The sequence below is a fragment of the Vulpes lagopus genome, chromosome 24 (assembly GCF_018345385.1).
Source record: "Vulpes lagopus strain Blue_001 chromosome 24, ASM1834538v1, whole genome shotgun sequence".
Taxonomy (NCBI): Eukaryota; Metazoa; Chordata; class Mammalia; order Carnivora; family Canidae; genus Vulpes; species Vulpes lagopus.
This window is the reverse complement of record NC_054847.1, coordinates 33,707,073-33,723,359: the sequence shown is the minus strand read 5'-3', so window position 1 is coordinate 33,723,359 and position 16,287 is coordinate 33,707,073. Positions and strand designations below refer to the sequence as shown.

Genomic DNA, 16,287 nt, shown 5'->3' with positions numbered 1-16,287 from the left:
ATATATCTTACATTGATATGTACCTTATTCCCTCCTATGCCTGGTATTCCCTCACGTGCCTGGCTGAACTTTACTTTTTTTTATCTTCTAACTGCTGTGATTTGGCCGTTATGATATTTGTAGACATTTGGAAGTTTTATGGAGATGAATCTTTTATATTTCTTTTCTTTCTCTAGAAGTAATTAGACATTCCTCTTATTAAAGAAAAGTTAATTGTAGTACTGGTAGTACTAAAGATAATGGTATTTTGCATAATGGGCTTTAAGGAAAATCTGCTTCTAATTGCTTCTTTTTTACTTGATACCGTGTACTCAAAGTGGAAATCTGAGTTTTCTCCAGATCTGAGTGATGCTGGTAGCTATATGTTTTGAAGGACTAAACATGTCAGCAAGAGAGGACTGTTCTGAGTTAAAGTATAGTTTGCTTTATCTACAGCTTTGATTTTTTTTTTTTCCCTTTAAAACTTGTTTATCTTAGACTTAAAAAGTTTTCACTACAATACAAATATAATTTTACTCATTAGGACCTGATCTTCTGTTTGAGTTAAGACTTTATCTTTTGATTAATGAATGAGCATTAAGTTTCTGCCAAAAACATGGGCTTTGGTATAGTTTCTTTGGCCATGTGCTACAAGACAATGGTTAATTCTCGGAAAGGTGATTTTTCAGTAATTTCAAGGTTATTACATATTTATTAGCATATATTAAATACAATAGAAAATTTTTTCATCTATGTGGAAACAAGAACTGGTCATAAAATTGTCTCTTCGAAGCATTTGAGTTTCTGCTATGTCCATGTATCTGTCCTGTACCTTGGTAATATGTACATAAATGAGACATGCTCTTTGTTCTAAAGGTTCCTGATAGAAGAAACTAAAAAGTTGAGTTTCATGTAAACAACATATAATGATTTAAATAGATCTAAAACTGAATCTAGCTTAAAGGACTCGGAGTAGGGGATAGTGACAGTCTTATGTCCCTCTATACTTGTGTCCTAGAGGGCTTACATTCAAAAGAAGGCTTAGATGACTCTTTAGAGGAAGTTTTTTTTTTTTTTTTATGATAGTCACACAGAGAGAGAGAGAGAGGGGCAGAGACACAGGCAGAGGGAGAAGCAGGCTCCATTCACCAGGAGCCTGACGTGGGATTCGATCCCGAGTCTCCAGGATCGATCCCTGGGCCAAAGGCAGGCGCCAAACCGCTGCGCCACCCAGGGATCCCTAGAGGAAGTTTTAAAGTCTAATTCTGTGTGACTTGAGACATCACTGTTTGTATATATATCCCTAATACGTTGAGTTTTTTCTTTTTTCTTATTTTTTTTAAATTTATTTATGATAGTCACAGAGAGAGAGAGAGAGAGAGAGAGGCAGAGACATAGGCAGAGGGAGAAGCAGGCTCCATGCACCGGGAGCCCGACGTGGGATTCGATCCCGGGTCTCCAGGATCGCGCCCTGGGCCAAAGGCAGGCGCCAAACCGCTGCGCCACCCAGGGATCCCTGCGTTGTTTTTTAAAAATTAAAATGATAGTTTTTATTTATATTTAAGTTTTGAGTCTGTTTCTCTTTATATTTTCTTCCTCATTTAAAAAAAATGGGGGTTTAGTAAGAGGCAGTGGGCTAAGTATCATTAATAATTTAAACTATTAACTTGTTCTTTTGCATATAGTTTTTTTTATGGTTTCAGGAAATATGATTGTAATACTTAATCAGTGTTAGAAGGAATCATTGCTATCACTGTCTTTGTATGTAACTTTGAGAAGTTGATATACCTTAACTGAATTTGATCCTTCTGAGTCTGAAGAGGGTTGGCATTCATTCATAAGGTAAGTTAGTGATGTAAAAGTGGTTTTTAAATACTAGACTTTAATAGCTTCTGTGTACTTGTGGAATTTGACTTAAACATATTAAAAGGAACCAAGTTAAAAGGCAAGAATCCGACTTTTTAGATAATTTGCAACTTAAGATTTGCAGAAAGAATGGTTTTTAAAAATCAACCAAATTTAAAAGTTCATATTTAAACAAAAGATGCTTGGTTTGTGTGATTTCTTTCCAGCAGGAAAAACTTCAGGAAATAATTATGAAGAAAAGAACTTTTGAAGTGCGAAAGATTTTCACTGTGTGAAGATTTTCACTTTTGTTTTGATATCGTGAAAGAATTAGGCTAATTAGTTTTATGTTTTTTACAATTTAATGTGTTGTAGAATTAACAATTGCTTTTATTACTTTACCTTTAGTTTTAAAAATAATGAAAAGTGAAGCAGGCTTGTCTTATCTAACGTTAGGAACTTTCTAAATTGGGATACTAAGAATGAGCCAACTGTGCAGTGCTTTCTAGTTTCTACTTGTTTTTTATCAATACCTGTATTCCTTCTGAAGGCATCTTGATAATTGAACTTAATATCGTTAAAATAACAGAAGTACACGTTGAAAAATTCTTAGGTAGTATACATATACAAATGGTTGGCCATTTAGGAATGAAATTTACCAAACAGTATATCTGAATTTTTTTTTTTTTTTGGTTTTAAAAACTGCCAAAGTGTCTGTAAAGTTCAAATATATTGTATTTTAGACAGTTTAGCTTTTGTCTTACATGTATTTTTACCTTTCCCATTTTCTCCTGTTTCCTAAAAATTTGTAACACTTAATATATTTGCCAGAGTAGCTTAAATGGAAATTTCTAAAGCTCTACATGGCTTTGATTTTATAGTGTGCTTCTCATTAAGCTTATATGAATTAACACTTTGTAGCTTTAAGAGTGATGTGGCAATTGGAATTTATAGTGGCAGATTTGTAGCAACTATGTTAAGAATTTGTTCCTTTAACTATTTGGAACCAACCACTCATTTTCATTGAACTTATGATGTCATCAGTGGTAAGACACTCCCATTATATTGTGTGCCCTTAGTTAGAAGAAAAAAAACCTAATGAGAAGTCTAAAATACTCTGCAGATAAAACTGGGAGACCAAGGGTCTATTCCCTTCAACGTGAAGCAAGAAGTAAACCTACCATGCTGGGAGGGATGACAAAATAACTTTTGAATGCCTCAACTTTGATTATTGGGCAGAGGGAGGGGAAAGTGTCACTTCTGTGGATTTGAACACAGATCTCGTTAGCTTGCCACCCGGATCAGTTTGGTATTAAAATAATAATGGAAAGCTTAGAAAATTTCAGTGGTTTCATATTGATGGTGCTGTCAAGTGACTGGCCTAAATCAACACAGCATCCTTGTTGAATTCAGATTGGTTGAAACCTATATCTCCATATTATATTTATCCTAGAATTAATTAAAAAAAAGGAAATTATAACATTTCCACAAAGTAGATTCTTCAGGCTTTGAGAAACACGTTTTTTGGTGATGCTCAGACCTCTGGAAGAGCTCTTAATTTGTCGGTTCTTACAATAACTTCTCATGAGAATATAGCATTTTCCACATTTATGTTTTTGTTCTTTGGTTTCATACCCCTCAGAATTTATAGAGATATTTAGGGAGAACTTAAATTTTTGCTTAACACGATATCTCATTCACATATTTCCATAAATGTAAAACTCTATTTTGAAATAGAGAATGCCAACCTCAGAATTTGGGGAGTTAAAGGTGCAAAGACCCCCAGTCTCAGGTTTTATATCTGGGGAAGACTTTATGCCACAGTGTTTCATTGACCTGGTATTTGGACACACTTCAGTCTTGACAAGTGTGGTCCCCTTTGGGGTTAGTCCTCAGACTGGATGAAGAGAAGCACTGGTGGGACTCCCTCAAAACTGGAGTTTGGTGAGTGTGTTCCAGAGCATTGTCTACTCTGCTTCAATTTTTGCTACAAAATCAACATTGACTCTTCATCATCTTTTTATTTGAAACATATAAAAGTCTATTTGCAAAAAACTTAGGTGTTCTTAGTTAAAAATTAAGTGACTCTGGTAGCAGAAAGTGATAAAAGAGCTGTTTTGTTTTCTTTTTTTAAAAACAGCAACAACAACAAAAATCCCCGGTGCCCTAAATCTCATTCTATGACCAGTTCCACAAGTTTTAGGCTAAAGGCAGATTTTTGAGATGTTTTAAAATTTGAAATGTGGGAAGAACAATTGAGAGAATTCTATCAAACTCTGCTCTTTAATGATTTTTAAATGTTGTTTGCTTTAAGTGTCACTGGTCTGTTCTGGTCAATTCTTACTATGTTGTAAGGGGTTGTGGTTTTGGTTTTGGTTTTTGTCCGTTGTTTTTTAAGTGGGATTTGATCACTGTCTTACGAAGTTTCATGTAATTTCAACTTGAAATTACATTTTATACTGCTATTATGTGGGAATATTGTTGCGTGATGGAGATTTTACCCCCACTTTTCTTATGTCTTTATTTCTTCTGAGAAAATGCTTTTTTCTCAAGTTTTCAAAGTTCAGTTTTCCAATTTAGCTTAGAATTCTAGTTGATGGATATGTTACCAGCTTTGAATTTTATATATAGGCCATTTTAAATACGAGGCTCTTTCTTTCTGTTGCTCACCAGAAGTCAGTTATGTAGTACTTAAAGAATTCATACCTGTGGGGCGCTTGGGTGCTTGGTCAGTTAAATGTCTGCCTTGAGCTCAGGTCACAATCCCAGGGTCCTGGGATCGAGCCCCGCATTGGGCTGGCTCCCTGCTCAGTGGAGAGCCTGTTCTCTCTTTGCTGCTCTCCTTGCCTATGCAAGTGCTCTCTCTGATAAATAAAATCTTAAAGAATTCACACCTACTTTTCTGTAAGCCTAAAGTGAAATTAGTTGTGAGGGTGTATCTGTTGGGAGTAGGGAGAAGAGGGGACAAGCCTAGTTCTCATTTGATTGCTGTTTTTCCCCTTACTATATCAATTCTCTAATTTTTAGTCAGGGTGGTGGAGACTTGTGTTTCTGTTTTCAAATTCTGTATCTTTTTCTTTTTTTCAACTGCTGTTTCACCATATATTCCAAGTAATAGTCAAATGTTTCCTGTCAAGTTCTTGTTTCATGATGTTTAAGCAATTTATTAAATATTTTAAGGAACAAAATAAACCTTTGTATTTTAATCTGTTAATACAGTGCTACTTTATTTTAATGGTGCTTTACCCTGGTTTTGTTTCGTGAGTGGACTTTCCCAAATAGTAAAATTCACTGTGCCAAGTGTTCTCATCTGTGTTTAGTGAGCTTTATATGTTCCTTTTGACCAGTATGCTTCTCAGTTGTTTCTAGTTCTCCAATTTTCATTTAATTTGAAACTGTTTGAATACCTGGTTACCTTATTCCATTACCTATGATTATTGTATACAAGTTTTATTTCCTTCTGTGTTTTTCTTAGATTTGCTCATATTAAAATCAAAAGTATAATGTGGGATTGTACTAATAGGGATGAATATTAGGTCAAAATCCTATATTAATCTTCATGATTTTTATTTATGCTTAGTGAAGATTCATTCATAGATTTAGATGGCAGTCATTGGGAGACAAATATTTTCTTTCTTCAGATATTCACATATGTGCTTTATTAAGTTTTTCTTTCCAAGAGAGGACATAGGTGATGTGTCTGAAGTTTGTTTTTTACATATTTTTTATGGTTGTTGAATTTTAAGCACTTTTGATCAAATTTGAATTTTTTAAAGAGCCAGATTGCTGTAAAATTTGTTTAATACAGATATAGTCAGTGGTGAGAACTACAAAAAATTTTTGTCTTGCTCCAAAGAAGGAAGAAAAAAAACCATGAGTGATGAGTTAAAATTAAAAGATTAATATTGTCAGATTCACATTGGAAATAACATAGTAAGTGTAAACCTAACTTTTAAGTTTGTTAAAATAATTTTAACTATACATATACATTAAATATTAGCTCATTGATAAAATACTTCATTCATTCAACAAGCACTTACTAAGCATACTATTGATATTACATAGTTTTCACTGGTTTTAAATCGTGAGCTGTACATATTAGCTTTGATAGCCAGATAGATTAATAAAGTTCTATTTGGTTTTATTTAGTAACCTTTTTTTACTTTCATTCTAGATGCCTGGAATGATGTCTTCAGTAATGCCTGGAATGATGATGTCTCATATGTCTCAGGCTTCTATGCAGCCTGCCTTACCGGTAATCTAGTAAAAATAATTATTTACTGTGATGTTTTGACTACTTTTATTTATGAAATACTATACTATATATATTTTCAGGCAATCCTGTTAGCTTTCTAAGTCTGTCTTGAGTACTGTATTACTGTATGTAATGCAAGGTGGAAATTACAGTGGTAATTCAACCCCTGAGCCACCCAGGTGCTCCAGTTTAGCACAGTTCTTAATTGCTATACACTGATCTCTACTCCTATTGGAGGGCCTTCTTGTTCCTCTCCCTAATACACTTTATTCATTCCACCTCCATGTCTTAGCTCAAGTCATTTCCGCATCCCCCCCACCCCCGACGCCCTTTTAACCCAAACTAGATTTTAGTTATCCTTCAGGGTTCTTGAATGATAGGCATTCACATCTATTCGTATACTTATATACACATTTTTAATTGTTAATTCTATATTAAACAAGAGTAGAATACTAAGAAGTAGTAATTTGTCAGCCAGAAGCATTTTATTGGTCTGGTAGTGTTCTAATCTTAAAGAGTAGACATTTGCTCTGCTGAGTGTTAATTAACGGATGTAATATGGTTTAGTACTAGATCCTAGATTTAGAAATCAAGGATTTTATTCTAAATTTACATTTCATGAGACTTGAGTGATGGCACATTGCTTACATAATCCTTCACAGTCTTATCACCCTTACTGGATTATACAGCAATATGTAAAGTATTTTGATATTCATAATAGCATAACTTATTTATTACCTGATAACCTAGTGGTTGTAATGAGCATATTCCACTGGGGTGGTAAGTTTGCAATGTCTTACTCAAAACCTTTAGGCCAAATATATATTTCAAAATGTTTTAATGTTATAGAAGAATACTTTGTATATTCTGTATATCCTATAAAGATTTCCTTTGAGGTCTTGTATAGTGCCTTATAATTTCAAGCACAGTATTTCTGTAGCAGAACTTAAGAATATTTTCTTTGGGATGGGATGAATAAAGAGCTCATGTCATTCATAGCAGATTTTGCCTCTGTAATGAGCGTTTGTATGAAAGTTGAAAAAGCTTGGTTTTTAGAGCTTTTTCTGTATCAGAATTGTGGGTAAATGGTTGTGGATCTATATGTAACTGATGATCATATAAATAAAACATTTAAAGTGCTTCAGTAGCCCCGGGTTATTGATGTTTTTCAATTTAAAATGAACTCAAGGAACTAAAACCACTGAAACATACTGAGAAACTTTTGAGTCAGTGGCTTGAGAATTATACATAAAAAGGACTATATTTGTGCTTTTTGAGGAAGTTATATAAAATACAGTTTAAATAAGGTGAATATTACTAATTACATTTTTTTTTCTTACAGCCAGGAGTAAATAATATGGATGTAGCAGCAGGTATGTACATTCATGGTGGTAAATATTAGACTTCATTTGGACAATAACTATTATACTGGTATAACAAGGAATAAAAACATTGTCACTTCTTGGGCTTTATGATTAGCTCCTGATTTTTTTTTTCTTTGTCCTTTTGTTTTAAGTAATGAGAAATAGGGATAGTATTCATAATTGAATCCATAAAGAATTACCATAATTTTAGATCAGGAGTTCTGGGACCACATTTGGTCTACAGTTATACTTTAGCCCATACAATGTTTTAAGTTTAATAATTAGTTGCTGACATTTAAAGTCTTGGGCCATATGTAACAATTAGATTTATTTTTTTACACACAGATTGAATTTATCTTGAAAAACTGGATTATCTGAATAATGGTGCTTATCAGCATAGTAGGTAGAGAATATTTGAATGAAAAATTATGGTTGAGGGCAGCTGAGTGTCTCAGTGGTTGGGTGTCTGCCTTTGGCTCAGGTCATGATCCTGGGATTGAGTCCTGCATCAGGCCCCTCACAGGGAGCCTGCCTCTGTCTCTCCCTTTCTCTCATGAATAAGTAAATAAAATCTTTAAAAAAAAAGAAGAAGAAAAAGAAAAATTCTGATTGAGTCCATTATTTGTACTCAGACATTGTGGAATTGGATATTAACTCCTTACTTTGGATATGGAGCCTGTACTCTCATTAGCTTTCTGGACTGTTTCATAGTCTATTCTGTTACCTGCTTGTCCTTATAGTCATTGGAATTTGAAAGCCTTGTGATAATTTTTTTTTATCAACCAATTATCAGTAACTGTTTTGACTTGTGTACCTTTCATACATATTAGTAATGCCTCAGTTTTCCATGAGTAAAGAATGTTCCAGATAAATTGGTATTGCAGATGCTGAATTTTATTCCATGGTTATGCCAAATTGTTTTTGTTTTTGTTTGTTTTGGTTTTTAGGGCAAGGGAGAGGGGCCAAAGGGATAGGGAGAAAGAGAATCTCAAGCAGGCTCCACGTCCAGGGTGGAGCTTAATCTTACACAGGGCTTAATCTCACATCATGACCTGAGCCAAAATCAAGAGTCATTTAACTGAGCTACCTAGGCATGCCTGAAACTTTTTTTTTGTTTTAAATGTGATTTGAAACATTTAGCACCATGTGCTTTCCTACAGGTTTATATGAGTCATAATGGATCTTTTTAAGATGTTTCACAAATTTTCTTTAAGCTGAAATGATGTTCTGAAATGCCTACTATAATATTTTGCGTATTTAGATATCTAGAGCTGATTATTACCCTAAATAATCCTGGAAAATTACCTAAAATTTTTTTTTGATTAAAGTATAATTGACATACAGTATCCTGTTAGCTTCGGGTGTACAACATTGTGATTTGATATTTTTATACATTACAAAATGATCCCCACAAGAAGTCTAGTTACCTGTCACCATCCAAAGTTATTACAAATTGTAAACTGTATTTGCTATGCCACACACTACATTGCTTTGACTTAACTTATTTTATAACCGGAAGTTTGTGTCTCTTAATCCTGTTTACCTGTTTTGCCCTCCCCTCTTTGGTAACCAATGTTTTGTTTCCTGTATCCTGAGTCAGAAACTGACTCATAAAATATCTTAATTACTTTTTAAATGCTTTGTTTCTACCAGTGATGTCCATGGTAGCTTCTTTGTTCTCTGTTTTGTTACTTTATTCCCTCTTTACATATAGTTCTTGTTTTCTTTTTTATACAGAGTTTTAATTTACTAGTTTTTAAAGTTAATGCTTCTTCATTTGACCTTGGTAACTAATGAGCATTTCCCCTTATGTCTAAAGGGGTATTGATAATAATTTAGGATAGTACTATCTAATAGACCTTTAAGCAATGAAGAAAATGTTCTATAATCTATACTGTCCAATATAGTAGTCATTAGCCAGATGTGATTACTGAGTACTTAAAATTGGCTAGTGCAAAGGAGGAACTGAATTTTTGAATTTAATCTTAATTAAAAATTTTAAGTTAAACAGCGATATGTGATAGCTAGGGGATGTTGTATTGTACACCACAAGTCTGGACTTTATATAGTTGAAGGTGCTATAAATCTAAAGCATAGAATCTGAGGCCTGTGGCATTATTATATTTCAGTAGTGTAGTAGAGAAAGGAATTAATCAAGGTAGACACCTTAAAATAGCAAGCGGAGAAACAAAAGGCAAAGATTGTGAATATTTCTCTAACTCCAAGTGAGTTTGTAGGTTGAAAGCTCCAAGTGCCATTTAAGACTGAAAATGCTTTGCATGTAGATGTTTATTTTGTAAAAAAGAGAACATATACGTATTATGGGACAGTCTTAGGATATTTGGTGTGACATGATAAGGAGGAAGAAATAGTATGAATAAATACTTTAAAAATGTTCACTGAAGGAGAGCATGATTTATCACATTGTAAATATCGTTCCTTTTTTTATTTTTTAGGTACAGCATCTGGTGCAGTAAGTACCTCTGGAACATATTTATTTCATTATACTTCTTTAACCTACAACATTGATTCTTATTTCTGTTTTAAGGATCATCTGCTAACTTGAATCTTTTTCCTTTCTTTTCTATGCCAAAGGTTGAAAAATGGTTTGAATGATCTATCTTAAAATTTAATTTTTTTAAAATTTAATTTTGATGGGATTTAATGAAAGAAAAAAGAATCTGATATAGGTCAGATTTTTCAAAGATTTGAATTTCCCACTCTTAGTACAATTAGAAGGGAAACAGAATTTACAGGTATACAGTAATTAACCTGATAATTTTCACGTAAGGTTTACATTAGAAGGTACTCCTATATAAAAATTTATGTAACCTTTATTACTGTAAACCTAATATAGACTTTCTAATACATTAAATTTAAAATACTTTTGTTTATACCTTCCCTAATGTCAGAAAGACATAGTATTCAAAATTGCTTTTTTTTTGTTGTTCTTGGTGGTGGTAGTTGGTCCCCTCCCCCCTCAGGAAAGGAGAAATACACTGCTACACTGCATTTCTTTTTTTTCCATACTTGAGTTTTTAAGATAATAGTTATTTTTGCTAATGTTGCTATGTAAGATGTTCATAATAGAACATCTAATAGAACATAATAGAACATATGTTTTTATGATGTTTGGGAAAATAAGCCTGATGAAAGCTTCACTTTAAAGATGCCTATTTACTTATTGATAATAGCCATGTCCTTTGGCCTCAGGGTTTTCTGTAATTTTTTAGTTTATTTTTTAATTCTATAAAGATCAATGGAAAGAAGAGGGTTTTTTGTTTGCCTGCTTGCTTGTTTTGGGGGGAGCAAAGGGACAGAAAGAGAATCATTTTAAAGATTTTACTTATTTATTCATGAGAGACACAGAGAGAGTCCAAGACCTAGGCAGAAGGAGACGCAGACTCCCGGCGGGGAGCCCAATGCAGGACTCGATTTCAGGATCACGACCCAAGGCAAAGGCAGCCACTCAGCTACTGAGCCACCCAGGTGCCCCACAGAGAGAGAATCTTAAGCAGACTGCACACTTAGCATGCAGCCAGTGCAGAGCTTGATCTCACCACTATGAGATAGATCATGAACTGAGCTGAAGTCAGGAGTCAGTCACTAATGGACTGAGCCATCAGGCACCCTGGAAAGAAGAGTTTATATGTATAATCTCATTTAATCAAAATAATCCTGAGAGTTGGCTATTATCCCCATGTTATGGTTGAGGAAATGCAAAAAGCTGTGAATTGATTATAGATGTGTTAATATTTTAAATATGAGGGGAAAGACTTTTAATTGTGAACTGTATTTAAACGTTTTAAAGTTTTTTATATCTTCTGCTTTAAAAGTTGAATGGTTATAGGGACGCCTGGGTGGCTCAGTCTGTTGAGTGTTGGACTTTACTCAGGTCATAATCTCAGGGTCATGAGATCCAGCTCTGGGCCCTGTGCTAGTTGTGGAGTCTACTTGGGATTCTCTGTCTCCTCCTTTACCCCTCTCCTGCTTGCATGTGGGATCTCTGTCTTTCTCTTTAAATAAAATCTTTTTAACAAAATGTTGAAGAATTATAAAATATCCATGTGGTGTTCTTCCATTACAAGTGCCTGTTTATATTTTTCACTAGTGATAGCTCATGGTTTTTTGTTTGTTTATTTAAATAATGCAGGCTTGGGGGATTAAGAAGCAGACATAAGTTAAAACGAAGAAAGTGAATTTCACCCTAAGTTTTTCCACCTCGAAGGGACCACCACCACCATTAGTGTTTTGGTTGTGTCAGTTGTCTATCAAACCTTTTTTCCTAAATTGAAATAATCTTTTTTTTTTTTTTTTTTAAGATTTTATTTATTTGAGAGAGAGAGAAGGTGAGCACACACACTTGAGCAGGGGGGGAGATGCACAGAGAGAGAGGGATAAGCAGGCTCCTTGCTAAGTGGGACTCCATCCCAGGACTCTGGGATCATGGACTGAGCCACCAGGCACCCTGAAATAGCTTTTTAATCATACGTCAAATTCACACATATTCTGGCTTCTACTTCTGGGTTTTCTTTTACATTTTCCATCTCTATTTGTTTATTTTTCATCCAGTATTGCACATTTTCTGATTAAAACAGCTTTAATAGTAATCTGGGCGGCTCAGTTAGGCAGCCAAATCTTGATTTCTTCTCAGGTCATGATCTCAGGGTCCTGGAATCCAGCCCCCAAGTCGGACTCTGTGCTCAGCAAGGAGTCTGCTTGAGGGTTCTCTCTGCCCCTCCCCTGCATTTTCTCTCTCTCTCTCTCTCTCATATAAATGAATAAATCTTCTAAAAAGTTTATTAAGACACTTCTTTGTTGTTTCTCTCTTCATTATTGCTTTAGCTATTTTCACATATTAGTGTATGAATTCCTGTATCCCCCTCCAAAAAAATCTGTAAATATACATATACCCACACACACTAAAAAGACAAAATTGTGGTATTCTGGGATTATATTTAATTCTTGAGAGAGAGAAAGAGAGAGAGAGAGGCAGAGACACAGGAGGAGGGAGAAGCAGACTCCATGGCGGGAGCCTGATGCAGAACTCGACCCCGTGGCTCCAGGATCGCGCCCTGGGCCAAAGGCAGGCGCCAAACCGCTGAGCCACCCAGGGATCCCCCTCTTCTCCTTTTTTCTTTACATGTTTCATACTTGTTTCTTTGTTGAGGTATAATTGACATAACATTTTAGATTGTACAAAATTATTTGTTATCTATACACTGTGAAATGATCACAATTTAGTTAACATCTATTCGTACATAGTTGCAGATCTTTTTTTCGTGTGATAAAGACTTTTAAGATTTACTCCTCAAAACTTTGAAATATACAGCACAGTATTATTACTATGCTATGTGTTACATCTCCATGAGTTAACTTATTTTATAACTGGTACTATGTACCTATTTACCCTCTTCACCCATTTCGAACCCTTACCCTCAATCTGTTCTTTGTATCTAAGTTTGGATTTTATATTGTTTTTAAGATTCTATATGTAAGGGAGGTCAAATGGTTACCTTTCTCCATTTGATTTTTCACTTAACATAACGCCTTCAAGGTCCATCTGTGTTTTGTAAATGGCAAGATTTTATTCTTTTTTATAGCTGAATAGTATTCCTGTGTGTGTGTGTGTGTGTGTGTGTGTGTGTGTGTGTACACACCTTTCCTATCTTGGCTTTTGTAAATAAGGCTGCTGTGAACTTGGGGGTATATGTGTTTTTGGTTTTTTTTATAAATTTATTTTTTATTGGTGTTCAATTTGCCAACATATAGAGTAACACCCAGTGCTCATCCCGTCAAGTGCCACCTCAGTGCCCATCACCCAGTCACCCCCACCCCCCGCCCACCTCCACTTCCACCACCCCTAGTTTCGTTTCCCAGAATTAGGAGTCTTTCATGTTGTCTCCCTTTCTGATATTTCCCACTCATTTTTTCCCCTTCCCCCTTTATTCCCTTTCACTGTTTTTTATATTCCCCAAATTACATGTGTCTTTTTAAGTTTTCATTTTCTTTGACTAAATACCCAGAAGCGGAATTGCTGGAATTTATGGTAGTTCTATTTCTAAATTTTTGAGGAGCCTTCATATTATTTTCCGTAGTGGCTACACTAGTTACATTGCCATCAACAGTACATGTAGGTTTCCTTTTTCCCCACATTCTAACACCTATCTGTTGGCCATCTATATGTGTTTTCTGGGAAAATGTCTATTCGGATGCTCTGCTCATTTTTTTATCAGATTATTTGGGGGGGCTTTTGCTGTTGCATTGTATGAGCTCTTTATATATTTTGGATATTAACTCTATATACATGATTTGCAGATATTTTTCTTCCATTAAGCAGGTTGCTTTTTCATTTTGTTGATTATTGTTTTGTCAAAAGGTTTTTTTTTAAGACTTTATCTTATTTTTTTAAAGATTTTATTTATTTATTCATGAGACACAGAGAGAGAGAGAGAGAGAGAGAGAGGCAGAGACACAGGCAGAGGGAGAAGCAGGCTCCATGCAGGGACCCCGATGTGGGACTCGATCCTGGGACTGCAGCATCACACCCTGGGCCGAAGGCAGGCGCTAAACTGCTGAACCACCCAGGGAGCCCTGATCTACATATATCTAGGTTTATGCCAGTACTATACTATTTTGATTATAGTACCTTGGTAATATAATTTGAAAGCAAGGAGCATGATGCCTCCAGTTTTGTTCTTTGGATTGCTTTGGCTATTCAGTCTTTTTGCGGTTCCATCCAGATTTTGGGATTGTGTGTTCTGTTCCTTTGAAAAATGCCTTTGGGGCACATGGGTGGCTCAGTTAAGCCTCTGCCTTTGGCTCAGGTCAGACATTGGGCTCCCCAGAGGGAGCCTGTTCCTCCCTCTGCCTATGTCACTGCCTGTCTCTCTGGGTCTCTCATGAATAAGTAACTAAAATCTTAAAAAAAAAAAAAATGCCTTTGGAATTTTGATAGGGATAATATTGAATGTATAGATTATTTTGGGTAGTATGGACATTTGAACAATATTAATTTTTCAGTCCATGAATATGGAATGTCTCTCCATTTATTTATGTCTTTCGTTTTTTTTTTTCATTTAGGGTCATTTCATTTAGGAAACTATCCTAGTTTCCACTGTATAGTTCTTTTAACATCTTCGGTTACTTTTTTTCCTAGGTATTGTGTTATTTTTGGTACAATTGTAAATGGTATTTTTTTTTTTCTTAATCAGTTTTGGGTTGTCCAAAAACATATTTTTGGTATTTTGACTGGAGTTGCATTGAATATGTAGTTTATGAGGGCATATTTATAATACTCAGTCTTTTTTTTTTTTTTTTTTTTTATAATACTCAGTCTTATCAGTGAACATGGTAGTCAGTTCTTTCTATTAAAGACAAATTTTGTCTATTAAAGTCTAATTTTTCCTATTAGAGTCTTGTCCATTCCTCATTCTGTTAGTTTATACATACTGTATAAGACTTGGTGCTATTTTGAATCTTATACTTTATGATCGTTTTTATATGTGTTTTCCAGGAGGTTTGCTGAATTGTTGCTCTGGGGGTTCTTTGTATATTATATAATGAATTTTGACTTATTTTTTCTTCTAATCTTTAATCTTTCAACTTTTTGTGTCAGTCAAAAGCTCTAGTACTATGGTGAGCAGCAGCAGTGATAAGCTGGCATCTTTAACTTGTTTTAAAGAGCATATGTATTAAATTTCTCCATTTAATATATTTACTGTATCTTTTTTTTTTTCTACTGTTGCCTTTTGATAAACCACCTTTATTGATATTTCTATTCCTGGTTTGCTGAGAAGAGGTCATTGTGAACTTTGTTTTATTTATTTATTTATTTATTTATTTATTTATTTATTTACTTTTAGAGTGTAAGGGACACATACAACACTTCTGTTCCTGGTTTGCTGAGAGAAGTCATTATGAACTTTATTTTATTTATTCATTCATTCATTTTTAAATTTATTTTTAGAATGTAATGTATGCATACAAGCCAGAGTGGAGGAGGGTACTTTCAGGGGGCAGAGGGAGAGGAAGAGAGAAAATCTTAAGCAAGCCCCATGCCCTGAATGAAGCCTGACTTGGGGCTCGATCTCAGGACCCTGAGATTGTGATCTGAGCTGAAATCAAGAGTCAGATGGTTTACCAACTGAGGGGCTCCATGAACTTGATTTTTAAAATTCTCCAATGCTTTTTTTCTTATCCCGAGATGGTCATTTGATATTTTTGTTATAGTCTGTTAAAAGTGCAAGAACACAGATACATTTTCTGATATCTCATCTTTGCATTACTAAGGTGAACCCTAGTTAAGTGTGTTAAGAGTGTATATGTCTGCATATACGTGTATTTAATTCTTTTGTTATTTAGGTGGTTTTTCTACAATTAGTAAGCTTTCTCTGTCTGGTCCTTAGAACAGTTTGCATAGGTGATGAATAATATTAGAACACAAATAAAAACTGTCTGAACCTAATACTTTTTGAGCATAGAGATTTTAGATAACTATGTCAATTTTGTTTAGTGGTTATTGAACTATTCCAATTTTATTGAACTATTCCCCCATTATCTGTTTTGTTGAGGTTTAATAATGATTTAGCATAGAGTTAGAAATCCTATCATTGCCATTATTTATTCTGTCTTTTGGAGGGGGTAACCATTCAGTTTATTTTTGCTATCTTTATTTCCTTCTTGATAACTCTTGCCTTTTTTCCAGCTTCTTGAGTACTTAGCTCATGGCTGTTAGACTTTTTTTTGGTAGTGATTTAACTGTGTTGCTTAAATTTTGACATAGAGGGTTTTCATTTCACTGAGTTCCCAATATTTTCTATTTTCCCTCATTTGATTTCTTTA

At 34.5% G+C, this 16,287-nt stretch overlaps 1 protein-coding gene across 5 annotated transcripts in view; it reads left to right on the top strand.

The window, feature by feature from the left end:
• Positions 1-16,287, top strand: part of PRPF40A (pre-mRNA processing factor 40 homolog A) — a 57,977-nt gene that overhangs the window by 7,476 nt on the left and 34,214 nt on the right. For all 5 annotated transcript variants that reach the window (XM_041739394.1, XM_041739398.1, XM_041739397.1 and 2 more), the window contains exons 4-6: positions 5,999-6,079; positions 7,422-7,452; positions 9,900-9,916. In XM_041739394.1, the coding sequence (XP_041595328.1) occupies positions 5,999-6,079; positions 7,422-7,452; positions 9,900-9,916 (129 nt within the window). The remainder of the gene's footprint in view (positions 1-5,998; positions 6,080-7,421; positions 7,453-9,899; positions 9,917-16,287) is intronic.